Raw genomic sequence first — 21006 nt, forward strand, 5'->3', positions numbered from 1 at the left:
CGTGCTCGTGCTGGCTGCTGTTGCTCCTGCTGCTGTGCCGTAACTGCTAACCGGGATAGATTGCATATTAACGCGAATACTGGCCGAATAAAAACTGTCGTACCGCTAGAAACTCGAGACACAAACCAACAATACTGGCGAATTTATTCCTACATTAATTTTGAAAGATATTGCCGTTTGTTCGCGAATTTTTAGTCACAGATATGAAGTAATTTGAAGAAGTTTGTTCATTTTCAAACGTGTGACAGAAGAATATAAAAGAACAATGTCTTTTTTGAAGTCCATAGAAGCCACTGGAGTTACTAACTGCAGAACAGTTGCATAAAAGTGACTTCTCTTGTTTTCTTGACTCTGAAATTTTTATGCGAGACAGCAGTGTTTGGATAACGAATTGACAGCGTGTTTTCCAGGTGGTTCGACGTGTCCCGCCCGCGGACAGGGCCAAACGAAGGCTCTCTTCTCGCGTCGCTGGAATTTATTGGCCAATAAAACGTCCACTCTCCGTCCCGCTAATGAACGTCACCCTCGTCGTGTTGCCGCGTGAACCTCGCGTTCGTTGCGCACGGTGTTCGAGCGATTCTGCGTCGGGCTTTTTGCGACGGTTTAATAACTGGTTCTGTCGCGGAGTAATTATATTAGTCTGTGCGTAACGGGAACGGGTCGAACGCTCCCGCGGAGAGCCTTTCGGTTTTGCTGTGCTTGCCTCGTCGTTCGGGTGTCTGTTGTATAGATGATGATTTAGATCGTGTTCGCAGTCGACGAACCCCGCGTCACGGTTCTTTGCGGCAACATATTTCCCTTGACAAGCTTGCCAACGTCGTCCGTTGCTTTAAATCACGAACTACTTGCCTGAAACACGTAAATATCAGTAACGGCGGAAGATGACGCGTCTGAGGTTGTATTGAATAGAGATGGCTGCCATTGTTCACGAAATTCCTCACTTCGCGATTATCATGACGAATTTAAAACTCGAAAGTCGCCGTATCGTCAAGAATGAAAAATGAACGTGAAGCCCCAGAGTGAACAAGAAGAATTATATAATTAATTAAGTTGTATCAAATAAAGATGGCTGGCATTGTCCACGAAATTCCTCACCCCGCTATTTTAATAACAAAATAAAAATCCTACAGTTGCCGTATAGTCAAAAATGAGAAATAAACGTGAAGCCCCAGAGTGAACAAGAAGAATTCTGTGCTTTGTATGACTATTCTACGACTTAGAAGAGCTCCCACGTGCTAAGAGTGCCGAGACATTGCAGCGGTCGGCTTTGAATTCGAAAATCGTCGGGAAAAGATTACTTCCGCAGGTCGCTTAACGGCAAGCGGAAGGTCAGAGATCGCGGAACAGTTTATTAGCCGCTCGTATTATCTGGTATCGGCTTTGCGAGTGCGCGCGGGTACTGAGCTGTCAAGCTGAAAGCACGTGCGTGCGCGCGCGTTGCATTCGTGTTTCGAGCATGTACAGACGGTGGAAACTGGTCGCCGCGGTTCGCTATGAATAGAATTAATGGACGGTCATTCTGCGCTTAATCGATGCCAAAGAGGACGGTAGAACCGTGAATGACGAGCCGAGATGTCCGATATCATTGCGCCGCAAGAATTTTAATTGTTGCCCGCAATGGAGCGTGGCGGTCCGATCGAATTAGCACCGCGACTGTTGCCTTCGCTGCGGCTTGAGTTTTCCACGATAATCGAGGATTTATCGCTTCTGTACTGAGAGGTCGATATCCGTCGGTAGCTTTCTCGGGAGAGCAGATAACGCGGTGTCGCAGGCGACGACGACGAGTCGCGCGTCTTTCTTCAACCACGGTAGCTAACTGTACATGAACGAGCGAGCAGCCGGAAGATAGATGCACGTCGAATCGAACCAGAGCCGATCGCGAGAGTTGCGCCTCGAAAAACGGTCGAGTCTCTCTACTCTACTCCACTCGACTCTCCTTGCCTCGCGATTATAACTACGAGAAGAGTTTATTAAGAGGCATAAATCGCGCAAAAACCGGCGGCCAATTACGATTCGCTCCAGTTCGCCCGGCATTCGCACCCCTCGAGAGTCGATTAACCGGACTCGCGGCCGATCGAGGAGGGTACCGTTGTCGCGAGACCGACCGATATCTTCCTATCTATGCTCTTAACGATCTGGAACTCATCGAGCTCTTGAGACACACCAGCTGCTACCGAGTTCTCTGGGAATTTCGCTGCCGTGCATAATCAAATCCACAGCAATCGACAACAGCTCTGCTTCCTCACCTGAATTCTACATTTTAAAGTATAACATTAACACATTGGCGTCGGGTCATTTTGAACACGGTTGAAATGGTTTCGAGATAGTTTCACGACTTTTAGAATTGTTCCGGCTCTTCGGTGTTTTTTACGGATCACCGTGAGAATCGACGATGCCCGAGATATAATAATGAGAAATCGTTGGTCGCAGTACACTCGAAACGGAGCCGGGGTTTTCCCATGGCAGCGGTAACAACCAAATTCCAGGCTGACGAACCACTGTTCCCCCTTAATCATCCTCCATTTCCTGCAAGCTCTGCTACGCCCGCTTGTTAAAGCGCTTCTGGTCGGCTGCTGAACGCGCCAGGAAAGACATAAATTATATTACCACGGGATCGGCATCCCGCCTATAAGAAATAATCCGTAAAACCATGGAAACCGATGATTTTCGCGAGACATCAACTAGAAAGTTGAAAACCCATCGCCCCGCAGGAGTCTAACTTTACAAAAACATGATCTAAAATAAGTTTCCATCGCGGCTCAGCTAAAGTCCAGCAACTTTTCTTTATCACCGAAGTCACCGTAATCCTGGAGCGAAGATATCGCGCGAAATTGGATTAATCTGAAAAGAAAAATCGCCGTAGAAAAATCCGGGCCAATATCGAAAAGTCGATAGATATAAGAATCGCGTCAAAATTCGATTAATAACAAGAAATTGAACAGTTCGAGGCATAGGAAATTAACATAATAAACGACAGGAAATCGCTAACGAGACGTATTTACTGTCCCACGAGATTCCCGAAGGTGTTAGGAACGATGACGACTGATTAATGAACCTTGGAATCGAATTAATGCGTAGCAGAAAATTGTTCGAGGATAAACGGCTCGGTAAATTTCGCTCGAAGTTCGTCGATCACGCGGGCCAGAGACCCTCGTAAAGAGTCTCAATCAAGGGTTAATTAATTTGACGACCGTGTCACGGGACACCTACGAGTTGCTCGATGTCAGCCGTCGCTAATTACAATCCGCCGCGGATTATTAGCTGCTGAATAATGGCGTTACACGGGGGAAAGTTGCAAGCGGGTTCGTGAACGATAATTCACTGGCCGATCCTTGGCCGAGACGCGGGATCGACCGATACTAACGATGCAAATTAACGTACCCATTATTCTCTCGATCGAATCTGTATTTACCGAACGGCTACCTGCAATTACGAGGATTCGATTAGTACGGAGTACGAGCTTTATTCGATTTTACGGAATGATAAGGCTGCGCTCGTCATACTTCCATCTCTGATCTTTTCGACAGAAGTAGGTATCGCAGTGAAAACGGCAGCAGTAGTCAGACAATTTATGTCACGATACGAGAAGAACGCACGACGAGGCAAATAAATCACCGTACGATCATCACACCATAATCGTGTAAACGAATAGCGATGATAATAATAATAATATTCACACAACAATAAAAGGACTAGAAAAACATGAATGAAAACAGCGAGGAGATCGCAAACAGGAAGAAATTCCGCATCTCCCTGAAATCTGACTCTGTGGGAGATCCGAAAAATTATCATATATATTAAAAGTATGAAATGCAGCGGAAAACTCGAGCAAAGCGACGCCACCACGGTCTCCGATAAAAATACAGCGGAAACGCTAAACATTCTCGAAAAAAATATGCAAAAAAAAACTTTTTAAAAATCACGCTTATATTAAAATGCACTAAAAAGGAGAAAATAATTTTTTTATACATTAGTGACTATAAATAAAAGCGTGGAGCGCGAAACTATATTGACGTAATCTTCGTGGGCGCTCCACGCTTTTATTTATAGTCACTAATGTCTAAAAAAATGATTTTCTCCTGTTTAGTGTATTTTAATATAAGCGTGGGTTTTAAAACGTTTCTTTTTATATACTTTTCTATTTTTTACTTTTTAGTCTTTTTTAAATGGAACGCAAGATATAGTAATACTGGTATGAAATAGTAAGATATGTAGAAACGCAAGATATGGAAATACGCGAGATAGAATGAGGGGATGACTCCAAGAGACGACGTCTCTTGATGGAGTCCGAAATCGTCCGAAATGGTACTGAATGAACGGAACACCACACTGACTGAGATCCTTCGGTGCGAAATGGGTCAGTGGAGTGGGGATGAGTCGGATTGGGAACGCGTAGTGGAGTAGGGAGCGCTGGCGCGCGGAGTGGGGACCGCTGAACGCGATGACGTACTACCGAGTGTCGCGTGACGAGATGTGACGGTTAATATTAAAATTTTTTTTCTCCTGAACGCACAGTTTCTTTTTTTAATTTGTTTTTTAATATTGCATTGTCATCAAGTTCTGAGCTATGTTTAAAGTTTCAAGTCTCTATAGTTCATCGGGAAGTGGTTCAAAATTCTATTACAAGATTTGACGCATACAACAACAACAACAACGACAACTCCCCGGTAAAAATTCTCCAGTGCACGTGTTCGAATGTCCAACTCCGGCGTTATGTACGTCCCGTTAATCGTATTAAATAAATAAATAAATAATCGACGGAGTTGTGTTGCTGTGCATCTCGTCACCCCGCAAAGAAACGTTCCACAACAGAGTAGCGGTTATCAAAGCGACTCGTTCCCGTTCTAGCTTAATCGTTCCTCCTAAGTCTAAGCGAATATTTCTCGCGATCCCGTGCACAGGAAATCGCAGAATTCGCCGAACGAAGCATTGCAACTGCGAAAGAGGCTCTGTCCAACTGCTGCTTTCCATTGTTGTCGAAGAGGTGTGCGCCCGGGTCGGATTTCAGACCGCAAGTTAACCTCTTTACCACCCCGCAGGGCACAGTGATACCACGGCTGTTGATTAAGAGGAAAGAAGCCGCCGTCAATTAACCTACTAACCGACCGATTAACTGGCCCCTTGGCCTAACGGGGACAATGTCATTTCGAGGCCCGAGATAAACTTGACGCGATTGAACGCCGCGCCGGCCACTGGAAAACGCGACCGACGTTTCTCACGAGTCATTTCTCTGTCCCATGTCCCATCATCGATCTAGGAATTCCTCTTGGTCATTAACCTTCGCGCACTGCTCCGGAAATTGCTGCACCGCGACTCTGGAAACAACCTTTTTCCATTCTTGTATCCACCGAATTCTTCAAGGAATCTTCTGGTCATCTTGCAGACCTTGTCTGGAAATTTTTTTTCAAGGGATCGAAACAGTCGAAATTATACGAGCTTGTATTTACAGTTCTTTGTGGAGCGCACAGTCTCATAATTAGTATTACCAACAAATTTTTCGTACATTCGGACTTCGCAGAAGAGCGTCCAATTATTATTTCTCGAGGCCCGGGTTCGATGGCGTCGGAATAAATTCAAATCGAATGTATCGGCGCGCTGATGAATAATGCAACGGGAAAAATCCCGATGAGTCTCGCGGGTTCGTGTTTGTTTACGTCGGCTACAGTGACCGAAAATGCGCGAGCATAAATTTTAATGGCCACGCAAGTCCCCTACACACTCGCGGAACCTCGTCACGTAGAGATCCTGGCACGTGTTTAGGAAGTCGCCAGAGAGCGTAGACCCACGAGCATTATGAAACCTCGTCGCGACTATGAATGTTAATGGAGGCTTACCTGCGGCGACGTTTACTATCGTCGTCGCAGAAAGTACAAACAACATCGAAGTGCATCCGCGCCTCTGCTTCTCGAGTCCCCGGGGGCTTCGGCCGGTCCACCATCTTCTTTTGCACCTTGGTCTGTCATTAAAATCACTGGGGAAATTCATTCAGAACAATTGCTAATTTCCTTCGTTAACGGCCCCAATATACAGAGTGTCTCAGCTGAAGGAGGCCACCTAAATATCTCCTTTATTTATAATGGCATAGAAATAATATTTATGGCATAATTTAAATGGTATCGAAGGAGGAATATCATAGAAGAACAATTTATTAATAGTTTTTTCAAGGTCATCGTCATTTTTTATCGTGAAAACTTTTTTTTATTCCATCTTGTTAATGACTTAAGCATATTCAAATGTATTTTTTCAGCCGCTATAAGATGGAATAAAAAATAATCAGTTTTCCCGAGAAAAAAAATAACGATGACCTTGAAGAAACTATGAAAAAATAACCGGGCAAAAAATATTTTTTGTGACATTAAAAATAAAGGAGATATTTAGGTGGCCTCCTTCAGCTGAGACACCCTGTATAATATCATAGTACTCTGAAAGATGATTAAATGGAAACTCATTGAACCTGTTCTGAAATTCCTGGTCTTATACAAGGTGTCACAGACATTTAGAACGGATTGAAAACACAGATGAATATAGTACGTATTGCTCGTACAAATATAATAATAATAATAACGCTTTGCAGTCGGAGCTATTTTTTCATTTTATGGATATGAAATTGATATAACACCTCATACAATACTTAAATATTTAGTAATTTATTAGATACGAACATATTTATCATAATAATGTAAACAATATTGTGAAGAATGGCATAGCAATTTCTAGTGTTGATTCTGAGTCATCACTCGAGTGCTACTCATTTATTTCGGATTCACAGTTTTGAGATGAATGTAGAAACTACGGGGAATTTTCGAGGACAGGTTGCAGCATAACGGGGCGGGATTTAAAATCCGCGATCAGTAGGTCGTCGGTTGTGTCTGCCGGCGCAGGAAACGCCGTCCAGCGACAGTTTTATACTCTTTGCTTCTTGACCTTGCCCCAGAGAGGCCACCGATCGGAACACTATTCGAAGCATGTAGGGTAGAGCAGTAGTTTCTTTCTCGCCGCTGGACGCTTAACGGTCCCGGTCCAGGCCGATCGAATCGGCTCGGCCGTGTATCCTTGAGCTATCTTCGAGTGACCGCCGCGCGCCGCGAGGACGAGGGAGGTGTACCTGTTCCCTCGAATACACCTGAGTCTCCGTGACCAGTACGCCTTTTTCTTGCTAGTTTCAACACGTTCGCGGCCTCGCCAGACCCCATAAAACTCACACGTAATTGGAGCTACTAATTTAATCATATAAAAATGGAAAAGACAAAATCAATTACTGCAATTAATTTTTGTTTCCTTCTTACACGTCGTAGATGTTAAACAAGTTTAATTTGCTTAGCTCTATCGACTTGAAACTGTTTAATGTTTTTTATAAGAATCCAGATACTTCTTCCTAGAATATTTATTCTGCGTGTCTCTCAATCTCATATTTTATGCATACGACAGTGAACAATTATATTTTTAGCTGAATTTTTAGCAATTCATTCAAGACACGTGGACTTGATAATGTATAAAAATTCATTCTAACACGTCTGGTAGTTCTGGCGTTGATGAAATCATGTAGTTTTGCTGCAACAACGATTCCTCGAAAATCTCGACAAGTTCCTTAACGGTCAATCGAGGATATTGAAGCAGGGGACCGTGTCCGATCAACTAATGATCCTTTTTTAATCCTCGCTCGCGTGGCTGAGGCTTCACGGGTCGCTGGCTTCGCAAATAAAGGACATTTCAAATTCAGGATCTACGAAGTTGAGAATATCGTGGTTTTTATAGCTCTTTTTCTCATTCTTTACGATGTTAGAATACGATCACGAACCCTGAAGAATCTCATAGAATGGAAATACTTAATAAAATTGCAACTGGAACATTAATATGGTTGTTACAACGCTTCGACTCTTCTGCATCTTAAAAAATCTAATAATATTTATCTTTCTCGAATACATCACAACAGAAATGAGAGAAATAGCATGCAAGAAGGATCTTCGATGTTGTTTCTGAAGGATGAGAATAGAGCTCGTTCTCATCTCCGTTCTCGGATTCCTGGAGGAACTGGTCTGGCCTGAATGAGGGACTCGATCGCGATCGCGAAAATCGTCCGGCGGATATGTTCCGCGTGCTCGCGGTCAGCCGAGTTCTCGTTCCACGTCGTCCTGAAATATGTGTCACTTTTTGCGGGCGCTCGTGCGCCATAAGGGAGACGGGTAACGCGAGACCACGGCCCAGTTCCTCTGCAACCGCGGGGGACACACGCACCTCTATTCCTCGAGGTCTTCGCCTCGTCTTGCTTCCTTTTCCCTCCACCGCACCGATCACACCGTTTCTCGCTCTACGACAGACTCTAGGTCGTTCGGCAATTCACTCGAGGATCCACAGGAATGGGTCAACCCTTTTTAGTTGGAGCAATAGCTCAAGTTAAAATATTAACTTGAAAATTAAACATTTCTTCCGACTTACAATAATTTCATTGTATATGACTTTTTCATGTTAGGAATACGAAATTGATATAAACCTCATACAATACTTAAAGCTATAATAATTGATTAGATACCAACTATGAACAATGGTACAGCATTCTTAATCACCCCTCGACTGCTAAGAGTTGATAAAACATTTTGATCACTAGACTGCGGATCTTTATGCATTTATGAAGAAATTGGCTGCATGAAATATATAATAGTAAACAATTAGAAAAATTGAAGAGTATTGTAATATTGTCTTGAATGCAATAAAGTCATTAAGGGATGAAATCAATTTTTATTTTACTCCTGCTTCGCGCAATCAATGCAGAACATTTTTATTTTGCATAAAAAGATTCGTAGTCTACTGATCACTGAACAACGTTCACTAAAACTCAATAAAACAAGCCAGCTCGAAAAATTACGGGAAAAAGTCCGACATCAGGGTCCGCAGTCTATCAACGAATTAGTCACAGACGTTATCTGGTACCATGGAAGATTAGAGGATCCATGGCGAGTCCGTTTTGAGGGCGAGATCTCGAGTCGCGTCCGCGTTGTCTGGAACACGTTCTCGCGGTTAGAAAGTTTCGATAGCAGTCGAAGCGTTCCGCAAACAAGAGGAGGAAGAAGACCGTAACTCGAAACAGCATCGCTCTCGGATCCGACGGATATTGTTCTTGTTTCCGACCGGGGTACGGGCCCGCGCGTACCGCATTAACCTTTGAACAACCTCGTGCCGTTGCTTTCCTTTCACCTGTGCCTTTCATAGCACATGCACACCGGTTTGTGTGCGTGTGTATGTGTGTGCTCCACCTCCCCACCCACGCACGACAACCTGGTCGCCCACCGTCGTCGTCGTGATCGCGTCGCGCCGTCGTCCCGGAATTTCGATTTCTATTTTTCTGTGCGGCGCTTATCAATCGAAACCGAAAGTCCCTCTGCACGAGAGAACCCGCTTCTCGAGCCCGGTTGCGTAAGAGGATATAGAACGAAATTTGAATTTTTATGGGAAACATCTAGCGGAGGAGACGCCGTGTTCCGTCCTTTCCCCGCACGGAATACCGAATCTTGGACGAGCAAATGCGATTTCTTTGTATTTCGGCCACGCGAACGGAAAACCTGTGGAGAGAATCCCTGCGGGAAATGTTGATGAGAATATCTTGCGCTTTGGAAATTGGCACAGTAGTGCATATTTAAGTGTCGTTGCTATCCCCCTCAATTCGATCGTGTTTGTTTTTAATTATAAATCTATTAGTAGTCGCTGAAATATTCACTGACACATTTACTGAAATATTCAGTGGATCGTTTTATCGGAGAACTCACTCTTCACTTCGTTAATTCCATTCACATAGTATTTCGGTGCTGTTAATTCAATGTTTATGTATCCAAAAATACAAACCTTGTACTGCGGTTCCGTTCATTTTCACAGCCTGTGGTGTAATAGTATCTTTGCTACGGCTACTCCCCATGGTTCAGCGGACTTCCGGAAACGAAATTGATGTTTGCTTACCACTCCTGCGGATGATCGAAACGTGTCCCTCTAGTGATGCAGCTCCTCTCCGTCAAGTGGAAGAGGAAGGATGCTCGTGTGCACGGTCACGGTGTGCATTTTCTCTTGCAAACAGGAACATCCTCGAACGTTAGCTAGCTCGCTCGCTCGCGTGACCTCGCGTACTCCGAGGCGTTACCAAGTCAGCTCGGATCGGGCAACGAGATTGCAAGTTTCAGAACGTGCCGGACCGCCTATCGGCTCGACCACCCACGCGCGCGAAACTCGCGAAATAAATTATCGGCGAGTCACAACCCTGTCTCGCAATTCCGTCGCGAGACGCGCGAATCCTCGCGGCTTGATAGCTAATTGAAACGGGAGCGCTACCGGACAGTTGCCGTCGATGCTATCCTTCGAGAATTTACTGGATTCCTAGAGAATCAATCTTTTAACGTTTTAGCCGAGCGAGCAAGAAACTGACAGGTGTGCAATCGCCATAGAAGTTTTCACTTCGGTCGTGTGGGCTTATCCCGCGCAGTAATGGTCTGTTTTTATTTTGCATAAAGATCCGCAGTCTACTAATGACCATTTTGCGGATTCGCGACGAAATGGAACAGTAACAAAGCGAATCGATGCACCAGGAGCCCAGCAGTCCACCGAGGAAAGAACTCGTCACACGGTAACGGTTTAATGAAATGTGCGATTGCACAGGACCGTTCAGCCGTGCCTTTGTACTAGAAACCTTTCACGGGATTCATAATTTTTGCGCGTCCGCCTCTCATGAGTCTCCCAGCGAGCTAACCTGAATTCAATGCGGTGTAATATTGCGCCAGCGAGAGGTCACTATACTTCTACACATCTCTAGTAGAACTTCACTCGTCGAGAGATCTTCTCGCCAGAGAGAGAAAGAGAGAGAGTTCTCTCCTCGTCCCGGGGTCTGTTGGACTTTTAATTAAGTTGCCCGTGAGTTGAATATCAACGCGACGCCGTTGTTTTGAATATTATTAACCCTCCACCGCCGCCATCTTTCCGGGACGGGCACTGTGTTCCTGGCATATTTATTCTCTTATTACACTCTCGCGGCGCGTGCTCGCACGTATTTCATATAGAAATTTTTAATCGGACGTAAAAGAGTGAGAGAGATTCGAAAAATCTAAGAATGCTATTATGTTGTTTTCGATGTGAAGAATAGCTATTAAGCGATCAAATGAATGTTTATTAAACTCCTGTTCCCCAAAATCGATACCAAAAATGTTTCTTTCGCACCGAGGTCCACAGTCTAGTTGCCAGCTTTCTCCTTCGTCTCGCTGGAAGTCTAACCAAAAAATAAATACGACGCGGAGAATGTCGGGAATTTGGCCAGCTCCGCGAAGAACGGTTCCCGATGAAAATGGCAACGACAGGAGTGCTAATTGCGAAACCCGAGGCCGGGTTTTCGGCACGCGGTGCGGCGCGCGTATCGAGGCTTTCTTTTCGAACTCTCGAAACGATCCGTTGGAACGGGAATACGTGGGGAGCAAGTTACTCTGACCTTGAACTTCAAGGTCCCGTAACGGCTACCTTTTTTACACCCCGGTTAAGAGAGAAAGAAAGAGCGAGAGAGCGGAAGGAGGCGCCATAAAACGAATACCAAGCGGAATACCACCCGAAACGATCTACCGAAGCTCGTCTTAAATATCATTCCGTTATTAAACAAATTACCCTATAAACGTGATAAACGCCGCGCATTACGTGTAGCTCGGTAGTCGATCAAAAATCGAATGTCCGTCGGAAACCGACCGAGCCGATGGAAAAAGAGTGTGGTCTGACATACAGTCCGGCGAAAAAGTTCTCCGAGCACGATTTCGAATATAGAATTTGCTTAAAAATTAATTTGAACGATTCCAGTTTCTTTCCGAGACAATTAGGAAATTAGTTTACTGTTTCTAGCACAGTTTTCGAAAAAAATGTCACGAATAAAATGGTACAGCTCGGCAACATTTTCATCTGAAGTTTAACGTGAAATTAGAAAAATGCATTTTATATTCGGTCTAATACATCTTCCAGCGGCGATTATGTTTGTTGTTGGAGTACGAAGGGTTGGAGGGAGCGCGGAGACTTTTTCGACAGACTGTAGACATGAATGGACGAGCGAACGGGAACCGGCGAATAGAAACGAGAAGAGAGGAGAGATTAAAGAGCGAGAGAGCCGTGTAAACGGTCCGTGTTGCTTTTACGACGGGTCATCAGCGACTATTATGCAAATAAAAGAAAGAGCGCGGTTGTAAAACCGCGAGATATCGTGTAACGCTTCATCGCGGGCAGCTGCCCTAGACGCGCACGGGCATCGATGCTCCGGGCACCGATCATGCTCGGCATATTCATGGCTTTTTGCTCGTAAACGTGTTTCAAACTAGAATAAAAGGCTCGAGAGAAAATTAAGGTGAAATGTGTACATCATTCTTCCTAGTGAACCCGTTGAAGCTGATGAGTCAGAAACGGAAGGATAGATAGATACCGCTTTTTTCGGGAAACCTCCAACATTTCTATAAACTGTTGCAACTCTCCGAATTCTTCTTAGCATTTTTGTCAATAACGGCAGTAGCGCGTTATAACTAGTTGGGGCCTTGGGCAAAGTAGAATTTCCCCTAACTCCAACTAAATAACTTTATGAGAAAAACATAGAATTGGAATCTTGGATTGTGTTCGGAGCCACCTTTTGCTTGTGGCCCCGTGCATTTGCCCAAGTTGCCCCTAGAGTAACGCGCCACTAAATAACGGAATGGGTGTCTGGCGAAAGGGCCTATGTCAGGTTTTTTAAATTTTATAGGAGCGCAATTTTGAACTCAAATGTGAATTGCAATAATAAAAACCAGCTGAAAATGACATAGGTCCTTCTTCCATTGAAAGAAGACTGAAAACTGAAAGACTTTCTTTACGGTTTGTTTTATTGAATGTTTTATATGAAATATAAAAAACCTGACATGGGATCCTCTGCCAGACACCCATTCAATGATGTTCAGATGTGGAAGATCTACAGATTAGAATGTGGAATGACGTGCGGCAGTAGAACGGTGTAATTCAATTAGCCAGGCAGGTGCAAGCGGCCGATGAGAGAGAAAAACATCGAGTCATCCAGTCACCGAATTCTGGTTTCGCATACCGGGTCATCGGGGAGACTATCGGGGCTTTCTCGGTCGTTTTTTCGGGCAATTTGTCGCGCTGGCACCGATTCCAGACCCTGGGAATCTCCGTGGACACCTCTCGCGCTTTTTACAACGGCCAGACAGCTTTATCGGGGCCCAGTATTTCAACGACAGTGGACAGGAGAGAGTGGACGGATCCGGTTGATTGCAGCCGAGACAAAATCGATACCACGGTTGTTGCAAAGTATCGCACGACCAGGCCAGAGATGATCCTTCTGTCCTTCTGTCTCCTGTCGGAGCCGCCATTGATTTTTCCGACCCTTTCACGGACCTCCGCGATTCCATGGCAACTTCTGGCCAGCTGTGAATAAAGAGGACAACGGCGCATGCTGTTTGAATAACTTTGTCACAATGGACGTCGCTCGAACGGAACTGCCTTTGATAGTCGATTGGAATACTTCCCGATGAAAAGGGAACGAGATTCTGGAATGACGAGGGGCGCGTGGGCCGAGAGGAGAGTCTGGAATAGTTCTCCATTGATTGACCCCAGTGTGCTTCGCGGAATACCCAAAACAATTTTTCCGAATTTTTTGCTGGGGAATGCAATGCAAAATTTCTCTAATGGACTTTGTTCTATTTTAGTAAAATTTTTCTGGGCTTCTGGGGATCCATTTTGACTATTTTTGAGTGTTTCAAAAGTATCATACGGACCAACAACCCTCCTCTATTGTCAGCACCCTAAACGCCTTTGAAACGAGGGTCTCTATCAAAAAGCATCGTTGCCGGAGGTGTTCTCGTGGGTCAGGGAACGGTTTCGCTTAATTTCTCCCGTCGAGAGGGAAAATGCGACCTCTGGTTCGTAGTTTGGCACGGCACCAAGGCACGCGAGGAACGTGCGGCATTAGGCATGCTTATTAGCAACAGAAGCCGAGTGGCAGCGAACTCTGTTAGGCCGAATGGAACGGGGCGTGAGGCGAGCCAGCTGGAAATGTATCTACAGAAGCACCTGTCCGTTCTATCCGTGCATCAGAAATCACCGACGTCGCGGAGAAGGCGATGTATATCCTGGAGAACGGTGCACAGGTGTAACTGTGATACGCTGGACGCACGCGTGCCTCAGCTCCGCGCTGATGGGATTAGGGGAGTTTTGTTACCGGTGCGGTGACTCGCGCAGCAATTTGCATGATTCGAGGAGATTAACCTTGGACAAGCAACAATACCTCGGCTTTGTTGGCTCGCGACGACGCCTCGCGGCGGATTATTCGAGCGATTGATACGTTCAGCTTACCTGGCGGCTTGTGAGTCGAGCGGATCAAACAATTAGGATAAAGGAAGTACGATGGGTAGAAGATTTCACTGCAGAAATCAGTTTTGGTTTTACGAGATCTGTTCCTTTTTTGAATGCTTTGACACAAGTTTTAAGTGGCCTCTAGACGATCAATAATATTGTCAATATTCGCTTCAATATTGACGCTTTATATTGAAGCGCGCATCAATATTCTCACCAATACTCATTCTGTCAAAAATATACGTGCTGCATGGTCGAGGCTGTCTTATTCTCTTTTTTAATTGTTCAACCGTAAAGTCTGGTTTACATTGATTCAATGCATCAACAATTTTTGGCATTGCAATTGCTTTTTTGTTTTTCTTAAAATAATCTTTTGACTTCACACGCCACAATTTCGGATAGTCATGATATGTCGCTATAAGCAGGGTTGTGAAATCCCAGAAAATATAATTTTCTATCAATATCCGTCAATATTGATAGGACGCTTTGATACGCTCCTAGACGATGAATATTTCCATCGATATGGTCCTCCGTCAATATTGAAGCGAATATTGACAATATTATTGATCGTCTAGGGGCCACTTTATGAACCGATGAACGATAAAAGAACCCACGATAGTACCATCATCATCCCAGCTCCCTATTCCGCGTCCCCATGAATTATGCGATCTGCTCGGATCGAGCACCATGTAATATCGATCTCGAGCGAGTTTTACAATCCCGATCCACCTAGTGATTTTTCCCTGGATAAACCTAGCTTTCCTGCATAAACGAACGATCGGCACAAAAACCATTCGACAGCCATTCGAAAGAGCTAACACGGAGAACACGGGATCGTTTCGAACGGGTTCCCCGGTGTCGGAGAAAGATCGTTGGAAAGCGGATCGGACAATTAAGTATTCCCCGGGACAAAAAGGGTATCAAGGCTACCCATAAGTCATTTAAGGTACTGCGGAACATCGGAGAAGCCGATTTCCCCCAACTTTCGGCGGAGCTGTCAAAGGAAGACGGATGTAAAGCAGTCAGGACGAAGACATGGGGGGAACGAGACCTGAATGCAGTTGACTTATTGCACGGTCCGAGCCTCTTTATAAGTCGATCTCGGTGTTACGACCTACATATCCACGCTTTTTCCGGATCGAAGAATCAACCGTGCTCGCCGAGCAAACGAGGGTACACGCGTTTTCGGTTAACCATAGGCTTCAGATGGTTTTCGAACCGTTCCGGGACTCTTACTTTCTTCCCCCACACTCGACCGCCAATTACGCCTTGAAAAATGTGACGAGGAATATTCTTTTTATTAGGTTCCACATAAAATGTCCAATTTCTGACACTTTTCTCTATAATACAAATATTCTGTCAATGAAGTACAGTTGGGAACAAAACTGATCACACACACTTTAAATCAGAATAACTTTTTTATGAATGGACCAAACGACTTGAATTTCTCTGTCAGGCTAGAAGAATTAGTTTAGCCAATGACGTCTAAGAAATATGTTTTGAAAAAATGCATTTGGTCGGAATTGTGACAAACAAAAGTAAAAACTGATTTTTACGACTTTTTTAGCTGGACTAATAACGAAAATTTGAAAGATGTGTTTGGTCAACTTGTATAACTTATATACGCTCCGAAAATTTCATTGAAATTGGTTAATTGGTATACGAATTATAAACGATCAAAAGTGGTAAAAATTGCAATTTTTAAAGATTTTGGCCTTTTTTTCACTTTTGATCGTTTATAACTTGTAAACCGATTAACCAATTTCAGTGAAATTTACGGAGCGTACATAAATTATACAAGTTGACCAAACACATCTTTTAAAATTTCGTTATTGGCCCAGCTAAAAAAGTCGTAAAAATCAATTTTTACTATTGTTTTTCACAATTCCGACCAAACCATTTTTTCAACATATTTTTCAGACGTCATTGACTAAACTAATTCTTCTAGCCTCACAGAGAAATTCAAGTCGTTTTGTCCATTCATAAAAAAGTTATTCTGATTTAAAGTGTGTGTGATCAGTTTTGCTCCTAACTGTATACATTTCTCGATTACATTACGGTAGAAATTAACCCTTAGCGGTCGAGGGGTGACCCAGAGTGACCACTAAATATTACTGTACCATTATTCACAATATTGTTTACAATATTAAATATACTGGGACCTAATCAATTACTACCCATTTAAGTATTGTATGAGGTATTACGTCAATTTCATATCCACAAAATGAAAAAAATCATATACATACAATGGAATTATTCTAGGTCGGAAGAAATGCTTAATTTTCAAGTTAAAATAGCTCCGACTGCAAAGGGTTAAATTATTTTCTTCGTTTATAAGTTGATATTTTAGAAAATAAAAATAGTAGTTAATGATTTTAATCGACAAGACGGAATAAACACTGATTGAGACTCAGTTTCTTCGAATGGGTACAGAACGAGCTCTATGCTCCGCAGACTAATTATAATCTAATAATGATGATAATATCATTCGAACGAGAATCGTTTAAGAGTGTAGCAGTCGAACAACCGGATTATCTTAATCGGCTGAAGATACGGAGCCGGTCCCGAACGCCGCAGCTCGATCAGCATCGCATTACAGTATTATACTTATTCTCCGAAGACGATCGCGTCGAACGGTGCCCGGTTGATTAACGTGGCGTGAAACGCGTTGACGTCGATGCTCGGATCAATGTTTCCAGAGCAAACCCCATTCTCCAGGGGAATCAGAGCCGCGAGATCTCGATCGCGGGCCCCTGATCTGCTTAAAATGATAATGAGGCAACGGTCAACGCCGGAAAATATCGGTTTACGGGGTGCTTGTGGCCATTCGCGCGAGACCCAACGCCTCGTCGACGATCGGCAACAAGTGAACATCTCTCTCGTTTCGAGACGGCCACGATCGAATTCGGAACGAGATCATCGAGGTTTCATTGTCCTCGGAACGATTCCAGGACTGGTTTCTTGTCGGCGACACGTACGCACGCCGTTTAGCTTCCATAAAATATCGTTTATGCTTGGGATTCATACTTATGTCGCTATCGAAGTTGTACGACACGTTCGAAAGTGCCGCAAGTAGATCGGGACTCGTTTAATCTGTTCGTGGCGTTGTTAACTTCCAATAGAACGAGCGAGGCCTTTTAATGACGACAAAATCGTTTATTATACTTGCACAGAAGATAAAATGTGTCTATGGAGGACGTTTCGAGGCTTAGCTCGATCGGAGAGGTGTAAAACTTCGAATGATTAAAACTCGGGGAAAACGTAGTTCATAGCTTGTCGCGCGTGGTACTGAATTGCCACGTGAAGATAAGTTATTAATGCATAAAATGTTTGGATTTATTGAATAGAATTGTGGAGAATGCTTATATGTAAAATGCTTATACGTAGTAGTATTGCCATGCTATCAAGGACGAAGAATCTACTTAACATCTGTTTGTTGCAATCGGGGACCCTAACTGTTATAACCAAAAAGAAAAAAGTCATGGAATAACAAGTATTTCATCGAAATAAAAGAATTTTTTCTCTTGTTGGTATTCATTTCGATCACTTATAACAGTTATCAATGGCAAAAAAATTTCGATCGCTCATAACAGTTATTGATGAAGGATATTTGTAATAGTTATTATTAAATAGTACAACTTTCAAATGGTAGACAATCAATTATTTCATAAATTTTTTATTCATAAAATTAATTGATACAATCAAAATTTAATGTGACAAACATGATTTTGTCCAAATTTTCTCCTGACAAATTACATCGCAAATCATCTAGCGTTAATTTTAGAGCGGAAAAAGCTCGTCCAACGCTAATCTGAGTTACCGGCACAGCGTAAATTATGCACGCTAGTTTTGATAAATACGGGAGTCTATATTTATGATTTTCCCAGTAATCTATAATATTTTCGTCTATATCGATACGTTTTTCCCGAGTGGAACAGAGTCGTCCGTGAACAAAGACAGTCAACAAACAGATTTTGTGTTGTTCTTATGGTCTGTTGATTCGTCTTGTTGTACGAAACCATCTCAATGAATTTCACAGGCTTGCTCCATCCGAAAAAGAGTAGACAACCCAATAATTAAATAAGCAACAGAAATCAATTTTCTCATCAATAATTATTATGAACAAGTGAAAAGAAATTCGATTATCGATAACTGTTATGAGCGATCGAAATAAATTTTTCTTATCGATAACTGTTATGATCGATCGAAATAAACTTCTCTCATCGATAACTGCTTTGAGAAATCGAAACAGCTTTTCTTCATCGATAACAGTTATCGAGGAAGAACCAATTTTCCGAAGTATAAAGAAGTATAAGATCCAAAATGTTCCAAGAATCCGAAAAGTATAAAAATCGATATTTTTTAATCATTTTGTTTTCCGAATTTGTTTCTTTATATTTTGTGTAGATTATCTTAAATTTCAATAATAATCAACTTTTTATTAATGATTTTCATCGTAGAAAATTTCAGAATAACTGTTATTTTTGGTCCCTGGTTGTAATACATGAGTTACATGTTTTTCATAAAACATGTTTTGAGAAGCATTCAACCTTATTTCAATTCGCAAAATAAAGGCCAAAATGGCCATGTTAGAAAAAACTAAATCTAAAAAGAAAATAGTCTCACCCTCATCGGTGCGTGCTTATGGGGGTAGTGGAGAGTTAGGGGTTACCAAGAGGAAGAGGATTCGGACGGTGGACTCACGGGTACTTTTCTGATTTCAGGGATCAGGATGCGGTGGATCGGTTACGTGGCCACAATCCTCTGGTGGTCGGGCATCGCCAGGTCCCTCAGCACGCTGAATCGAGGTCACAGTCAGTAATGCTCGTTTTGGTGGCTGGAAGCGCGAGTATTTCAGTAGCAACGTTCGCTCCCGCTTGCACGAGACCGTTCAATTTCCTTCTTTCTTACGGTGTCCTACGGTGTCCCTGGGACACGGTGGACATTCTTCGGGTTCCCGGCGTTGATCCCTGCTGACCCTAGATGGATCTAAACACCGCGGCTCGCGACCGTGAAATCAAACAATCTTCGCATCGTCCCCGAGAGGCAAATTTAATACGCGGATCCGCGAGAAGGCAGCTATAGCGCGGCTAGGCCGGCCGCAGGAAACCCCATGGTCATTTATTATTTTCCAATCGGTTCCCCTTTCGATGTAACCATAGACGGCCAGAGGCGATCGATCCAATCGAATATCGCGCGCGAGCGCGAGCGGCTCACCGTCGAAAAGATGATTAACATTCAATGACCGGAGCGAACCAGGCCGCCTAATCGTCGAATAATGATCGCCGATAACGCTATCGGCTTCCCGTTACTCGTTCGCCGAGAAACGACGAATTATTCGAAATCATTGCTTCCGAGCAGCGCTTATTTATCGCGCGAAATAACAGTTATTTGACGATCCGACCCGCTCGCGGATAATTATTTATCTCGGGCCTCGCGCGGGCTTTCCTCTCCTCTTCTCTTCTTCTTCGCATCGTTTTCTTCGGCTCCACTCTTTGTTCCACTGTGGAACACGCGACCGGTTTCTTTGCTGAGTTAAGGGTTGGTCTCTAACTCGTTATTTTTCTGCCCTTTTTCAAGGATTTAAAAAGAAAAACAGAATCGGTAGGTTCTGTATTGATATTTCGCGCAAGAATATGTATAGCAGATCCTCGTTATCAATAAAATAAATTAATAACGTGATCAAAACATTGTTTAGAACAACCGTTTTCTCCCGCGTTCACCTGCAATGGGTAAGTTGCCTAATTGGCCCACATGTTCTCGGTCAAGGTGCAATCGGTCGTGGGAAAAGAAAAGCAAAGTTCGAATGCAGGGGAACACACCTCTTTTTCCATCGACTAATCCCCTTACACGACCGCTGCTAGAGTATCAACTCTTCGAGAATTTATTTCTCGTTTAAGCCGTTAAGTGCTGCGCTATAGACTCCACCTGTTACGATCGGACTCGAGCTGCGAAATTTATATCTTGTTTACGGTACCAATCGGAGTCGAAATGGATTTGAAATACTCGCCTTTCGGCCATCGCTTCAGCTATATTTTCATCTAACTGTAACGCGGTTTCCAGCACTTTTCTTAGCGCTAACTGTACTACACTCGAGAACCTAACGAATACATGTACATATTCAGACACATCGGCGAATGTGAGCGAAGGAATTTTACAAAAATGCGGTATGTTGCACGCACTGAGAAATACAATAGACATTCTAGAGTGAAAAACACAAAGAATTCACTTCTGTTCTCACAAAGTGCAAGCTGTTGATCCGCGAGATCGCTTTACTAGCCAGGCTTAGACCGTTTGAAAGAAGAGAAAAAGGGAAAAGGGCCGCAGAGGAGCGGACTACCCCATAGACCCGTGAGAAACGCCTTTATTCTCGGATTAACAGAATTTCCTCTGAAAACACTTCACCCTCCGGCACAGACGACGTGGTCCCGTCAAGTGGCGGACACCCAGGCGGTCGTTCTCGCAACCCCATTGTTCCCCCGAAGAGGTACGAACATCGGACGCGATAAAGTTTTCTTTAATTAACGCGGCCGGGGCCCCGGGAACGCGATACGAGCATATTTCTAACGGAGAAAGCGAGACCGTGAAGGTAGACACACCGCGAACCGCAAGCAATTTACGTTGCAGTGGCCATACGCGGACTCGGTTAACGACCTGGGCCAGGTC

General features: G+C 43.8%; 1 protein-coding gene across 6 annotated transcripts in view; it reads left to right on the forward strand.

Annotated features, from left to right (window-relative positions):
* LOC143216518 (uncharacterized) overlaps positions 1 to 21006 on the forward strand; it is a 75767-nt gene that overhangs the window by 45085 nt on the left and 9676 nt on the right. For 2 of the 6 annotated variants that reach the window (XM_076439648.1, XM_076439649.1), the window contains exon 2: positions 19065 to 19154. The exons of 1 other annotated variant lie outside the window; for it this stretch is intronic. In XM_076439648.1, coding sequence (XP_076295763.1) covers positions 19073 to 19154 — 82 coding nt within the window. In that variant the 5' untranslated portion in view covers positions 19065 to 19072. 3 more of the 6 variants (XM_076439651.1, XM_076439652.1, XM_076439654.1) reach the window with 2 other exon arrangements.

This window comes from Lasioglossum baleicum, chromosome 15 (genome assembly GCF_051020765.1).
Source record: "Lasioglossum baleicum chromosome 15, iyLasBale1, whole genome shotgun sequence".
Taxonomy (NCBI): Eukaryota; Metazoa; Arthropoda; class Insecta; order Hymenoptera; family Halictidae; genus Lasioglossum; species Lasioglossum baleicum.